Below are 6465 nucleotides of genomic sequence, written 5' to 3' on the forward strand. Positions count from 1 at the left end.
ATGTTTGAGATCCTTTGTACCGAACTCTTATAATAGATATCTTATTTTTTTGAAAAAAAAAACATTCGCTGAATGAACACCAGTTTTATATTCCAGGGTACCACGTTGGAGTAACACACTACAGAGCATAACAAAAAATCAGCGAGTGCCAATGTATACAATCCAGATATACCACCTACAAATTCACTAGCACTGCTCTAGGTCCTAATCCGCTAAGAAGATGTGCTGAGTCATCTCAAGTCGATCAGGCAGGGAGTAATGCCTCTGGTAGTTGATCCTCATGTGCTGGTAACCTGGCCAGGTCTCGAGCTCGTGCATGTCGTACATGGCAGCTATGCAGGCGCGAAGGTCCTCGGCGGCGTAGCGCGTGCACGCCAACAGCTCCTTCACGCCGTCGTTCCACCTGAAGCCGCGCATCTGGTTGATTGTGCATCGTGCGACGAAGACCGCCGATGCCGCGACGGTGGACGGCAGGAACTGCAGGTGGCGGCAGTCGAGCAGCGTGAGGTCCGCCAAGTGGTGCGCCAGGGACTTGACGATGTCGTCGCGGGGGTCCTCGCCGCCGCGCCGGGTGAAGTGGTCGACGAAGGTGCGCGCGGTGGGGCCTCCCATACTGTAGTCGAGCGCCGCGACAACCTTGGTCTCCATGGCCACCACCTCGTCCTTGGTGAACAGGCCATACGAGGCAACCTCGCCAGAGTTCAGCTTCAGGGTGGTGTAGCGATCCTCGTACTTGGCCGCAACGAAGACGGCGACGGCGCCGAGGAGGCGGAGCTCGTAGTCGTCGGTAGGGGGCCGCCGATAGGAACCGGTCGACGTAGGCGACGGCGCGGTGGAGCGTGCCGTCGGCGAGGTTGTAGCGTCGGGTGAAGAAATACATCCATCTGACGAGCAGGGCGCGCTTGTAGTTGTCCATCTGACCGTGCTGCACCTTGGTGAGGTAGTCGGGGCAGGGCCGCTCCCCGGCGTCCACCGCTTCCATCCTTCGGAGGCTTTCGTCGATCTCCACGTCATAGTCGGCACACAGCTCGTAGCGCCTCTGCGGAGACATCTCCAGCTCCAGGGCGGCGCCGTCCAAGTTGGGGCCGGCGTGCATCTCAGGGACGACGTGCGCCGGGGGAGATGTAAGGCCGGTGGCGGTGCGCGAGATGTGCGCGGCGGCGATCTCTCGGAACATGGCATAAAAGTTCGTGCTGTCACGTTGGTCGGGGAGCAAACGCTCGACCTTCATGGTCGCCGCCGTAGGTACGTCGAGGGCAATGCTCGGGGCGAGCAGGGCTGATCCGGGCGGCGGATGGATGATCAAGAATCCAAGAACCAAGAGAGGGAGAGAGACGAGAGGAAGTTCTGACGATGGCCTCCCAAAGGGTGGAAAATACAATCGTACGTAGATTATTATTTATGCCTGACTCCTGAGGCAGGGGGTTGGGCCGACTGAGGAACGTACTGCACTGCCGTAGTAGCGCGCGTTTGATGCGAAATGACTGTACGTACGCCGTTGATCGTAAACAAGAACGGCTTGCTGATGATTACTTGTCAAGTACGTATACGTCAGGAAACCACTGTTGATTCCGTTTGCAACCCAAAGTAGGTACATTCTCAAACCATTGTGGATTCCGCTTGCAACCCAAAGTTTTTAGAAGAAAAGGGCTCTAGTCCCGGTTCCACTTCCGTCAGAAAACGAAACGACCGAGTACATCCTTATTATAGCCCGCGGGAGAGGATTGAAACATCCCCGACATGATTCAGAAATATAAAACTCTATTTCCCATAACAGAATTAGTCTAGACCAAGCTTAAGGCATTGGGGAAAACTACTCGCACAACACCATCAAAGGAAGGTGACAGAAGTATCAACCCTCTAAGATCACCATCTTGTCTACTCCCATCCACCCTCCCATCTTCTTTGAGGAATATGGTAACCAGAGTTCCCTTTTCCTCATCCTGGCTCTGGCTAGAGCAGCAGAGGTGGTCTTCTTGCAGCCTCCCAAATAGCTACTATGATCTTCTTCATGTGCTCTCTTGCACTTCCTTTGCACAGGATCTTTCAGAGATTGCAGAAATCTGCTACCCTCTTCAGAATCACATGCATTCCCATCCAGGTTGTGTTATTAAAACACATATCACTTCTAGATCCCCAAATAGCCCAGAGAATAGCTGACATAACCAGGTTCTCAGCTTGCAAAGTTTTATTCCCCCCCCCCACATGCATGCCACATTATCAAAAGTGGGTTGGGGAACACACCCAGAGATGGAATGAATAACTCTCCAAATCTCCATAGCAACATCACATTCAAAGAATAAGTGATTAGTTGTTTCATATTCACAGCAAAACAAGCAAGTGAGGTCATTTAAATGTTGTCTTTTAATGAGATTTCCTCTAACCAACAATTTATTTTGAGCTAACAGCCACAAGAATATATGAATGTTGGGAGGGACATGTATTTGCCAAATATCAGGCATATGCACTAGGCTAATGCCCCTAGAATTGATCATGGCATACATAGATCTAACATAATATTTACCATTCGATTCTAGTTTCCAAATTAAAGCATCATCCTCATCATTCAAATTAATAGATTGTGCAATACTAGGTAAATCAAACCAGAGATGTAGCAGCCTACTGTCCACACACCTCCTAAATGTGATCTTAAGATCAACCCCATCCCACAGGTCAGCAATAGTCTGATTTGTTCATTAACTATGCTATATAGCTCCCAAAATTGAATAAACAAGCTACATGATCCAAATCAGTGGTCCTCCCAAAACTTAACTCTCTTGCCATTCCCCACTTTCCACTGGAAACCATGTTTGGCAGCTTTAGCTGCCCACAGAACACCTTTCCAGAAAGGAGAGGAGTTAATATTAGGGCAGGAGAAGATGTTGGGATTATTGGTTCTATATTTAGAGTCAATAATCTGTTTCCACATCTTTTGATCTCCTTTATAATATTTATATACCCAAGAAGCTAGGAGGCTTAAGTTCATCTCAGCAATGTTTCGTATCCCCAAGCCACCATATTGCTTTTTCTGGGTCACCAAGCCCCAACTAGCTAGATGATACTTGTGGTGACCTTCATAGTTGTCCCAGAAACAATGAGCCATCTGTGAGTTGATCAAATTAATAGCCCACTTAGGAAATTTGATCATACTCATCAGATATGTGGGAATGCTAGCTAAACATGATTGGACCAACACTAGTTTCTTCTCATAACCTAACAGTCTACCTCTCCATCCAGCAGCTCTTTTCAAAAGTTTATCTACCACAGGTTGCAGGTCATCTCTCCTGAGCTTGGAGTGATGGAGAGGAAAACCAAGATATTTCAAAGGAAAAGACCCAAGGCCACAAGATAGTGCTTGTGCCACCTTTTGGGCCTCTTCCTCCAAAACATTGATAGGAATCAGATCACACTTATGAAAATTGATTCTAAGACCAGACATTTGTTCAAAACAAGAGAGCAGCCATTTTAAGTTCTTGGTAGAGTCCAAGTTATTCTCTAAAAAAGCAAAGTATCATCTGTATATTGCAGGCTGGTCACTCCTTGAGGGAAAATATTAGTCATCAAACCTGTCAACATATTGTTTTGAGGAGCTTTATTAAGAATTCTACTAAAAATACCAGCCACCAGGTTGAAGAGCAAAGGGGAGGCAGGATCACCTTGTCTCACACCTTTAAAAGTTTCAAAAAATTCACTATTACAATCATTAATTCTAACTCCTACAGATCCTTTATAGAGAATGGATTTAACCTTATTCATCCATTTAGGGCTAAACCCCCTCTGATACATGACTTTTAACAGAGACTCTTTACTAATTCTATCACAAGCCTTCTCATAATCCAGCTTAAACACAAACCCATCTTTTTTATTGATCACAGCATCATGAATAATTGCATGGGCTATCACCACACTCTCCACAATAAACCTGCCTTTGATAAAGGCAGTTTGGTTCTGTGAGATAATCTCATCTTCAATGTCCCACAATTGGTTAGCAACATAGTTAGCAAAAAAGTAAAGCTACAATTGGATAGAGCAATTGGCCTGAATTTTTGAATAATGTTTGCCTTAGGTTCTTTTGGAATTAAAATCAATAGTGAGAAGTTTAATCTATAAAGATCTAGTGAATAATTGTTCCAAGCCTCTACCATCAACATAAGGTCATCGTTAATAGTAGACCAAAAATGTTGGTAGAAGAGAAAAGGGAAAGCATCAGGGCCAGGGGCCCCTTCTGCATAAGACCCAAACACTGCCTTCTTAACATCTTCCTCGGTAATATCAGCTTCCAGCTGCCTATTATGCTCAATGGTAACCTTTTCAGAAGGATCCCAAAACTCATCATCAAGGAAAATTTCTAAAGTATCCTCTCTACCGAATAATTGCTTGCAGTAGTCTAAAACAACCTTAATAATATCCCTAGTATCTTCAACAGGCCCCTCTGGACTAATTAGCACATCAATTTGCTTTTTTCTCCTCCTTTGATTAGCTAAAGCATGGAAGTAGGCAGTGTTTCTACCTCCTTCTAATATATATATATATATATATATATATATATATATATATATATATATATATATATATATATGGATCTCTGTCTGGATATAATTTCCTCTAGTCTCCAGATATTTTGGAGGTCTAGAGCAATCTTATCCATCCTATTTTTAGAAGGTGGGGAGAGCACTTTAGTCTCAGACTCAATGTCTAATAGGTCATATTCAGCAACTAGCTATTGCTTGCTTTTATTTTGGGCAGCCTCATAATTGGCATTCCACCCTTTACATATTCTCCTAAGTAGCCTGATCTTATACTACCATCTATCTAATGGTTCCTTGATAAAGCATGGAGTATTCCAACATTTCTTCACCATCTCCTCAAAGCCTTCCACTGATATGTCTCCAACGTATCTATAATTTTTTATTGTTCCATGCTATTTTATTATCAATCTTGGATGTTTTATAATCATTTTATAGTCATTTTATATCATTTTTTGGTACTAACCTATTGACATAGTGCCAAGTGCCAGTTGCTGTTTTTTTCCATGTTTTTTACATCGCAGAAAATCCTTATTAAAGGGAGTCCAAATTTCACGAAACTTTACGGAGATTTTTTATGGACCAGAAGGAGAAGTTGGACCCTGGTAGCACCTGGGGGGAGTCCCAAGGAGGGGACAACCCACCAGGGCGCGCCAGGAGGCCCAGGCACGCCCTGGTGGGTTGTGCCCACCTCGGGTGCCCCCCGGACCGCCTCTTTGCTCTATAAATACCCCAATATTCCAGAAACCCTAGGGGAGTCGACGAAATATTCATCCAGCCAGCGCAGAGTCCAGAACCACCTGATCCAATCTAGACACCATCTCGGATGGGGTTCACCACCTCCATTGGTGCCTCTCCGATGATGCGTGAGTAGTTCTTTGTAGACCTTAGGGTCCGTAATTAGTAGCTAGATGGCTTTCTCTCTCTCGCTGAATTCTCAATACAATGGTCTCTTGGAGATCCATCTGATGTAACTCTTTTTGCGGTGTGTTTGTTGGGATTTGATGAACTTTGAGTTTATGACCAGTCATATCTTTTTATATCCATGAAAGTTATTTGAGTTTCTTTGATCTCTTATATGCATGATCTCTTATAGCCTCATATTTCTTCTTTGATATTTGGGTTTTGTTTGGCCAACTTGATCTATTTATCTTGTAATGGGAAGAGGTGCCCGGTAGTGGGTTCGATCTTACGATGCTCGATCCCAGTGACAGAAAGGGAACCGACACGTATGTATCGTTGCTACTAAGGATAAAAAGACGAGATCTATATCTACCACCATATAGATAAACGGATCTTGTCTACATCATGTCATCGTTCTTATTGCATTACTTCGTTTTTCCATGAACTTAATACACTAGATGCATGCTGGATAGCGGTCGATGTGTGGAGTAATAGTAGTAGATGCAGGCAGGAGTCGGTCTACTAATCTTGGACGTGATGCCTATGTATTGATCATTGCCTGGATATCGTCATAATTATTTGAGGTTCTATCAATTGCCCAACAGTAATTTGTTTACCCACCGTTTGTTATCTTTCTCGAGAGAAGCCACTAGTGAAACTTACGGCCCCCGGGTCTTCCTTCTCATATATTTGCTTTGCGATCTACTTTTCCTTTGCATTTTTATTCAGATCTATTAAACCGAAAATACCTTGCTGCAATTTTTCCTTATTTATTTTATTTGGCGTTCGATCTGTCTATTTACTACAAAATTATCTCACTCCGTTTGCCTATCTTCAGGCACCGTACGCCGGAAGGGATTGACAACCCCTTTGACACGTCGGGTTGCGAGGATTTGTTATCTGTGTGCAGGGGTTGTTTAAGTTGTGTTGCTTGGTTCTCCTACTGGTTCGATAACCTTGGTTTCATATCTGAGGGAAATACCTACCGCCGTTGTGCTGCATCATCCCTTCCTCTTTGGGGAGAAAACCGACGTAG

The 6465-nt window shown here is 44.4% G+C and overlaps 1 protein-coding gene across 1 annotated transcript; it reads right to left on the bottom strand.

Annotated features, from left to right (window-relative positions):
* Positions 1-204: 204 nt before the first annotated feature.
* On the bottom strand, positions 205-1231 carry LOC109773921 (putative cyclin-F2-1). The gene is made up of 2 exons (XM_020332648.1): positions 818-1231; positions 205-774 (listed from the first exon to the last, which is right to left on the bottom strand). The coding sequence occupies exons 1-2, from the start codon at positions 1229-1231 to the stop codon at positions 205-207; spliced, it is 984 nt and encodes a 327-aa protein (XP_020188237.1).
* Positions 1232-6465: the final 5234 nt, after the last annotated feature.

This window comes from Aegilops tauschii, chromosome 6 (genome assembly GCF_002575655.3).
Source record: "Aegilops tauschii subsp. strangulata cultivar AL8/78 chromosome 6, Aet v6.0, whole genome shotgun sequence".
NCBI lineage: Eukaryota > Viridiplantae > Streptophyta > Magnoliopsida > Poales > Poaceae > Aegilops > Aegilops tauschii.

Bases quoted from the DNA above. Each gene is read 5' to 3' on its own strand.
- LOC109773921 (XM_020332648.1), bottom strand. From the start codon at position 1,231: ATGAAGGTCGAGCGTTTGCTCCCCGACCAACGTGACAGCACGAACTTT. The intron at 775-817 runs GTCGACCGGTTC...GACGACTACGAG, and splicing joins TCCACCGCGCCGTCGCCTAC to CTCCGCCTCCTCGGCGCCGT.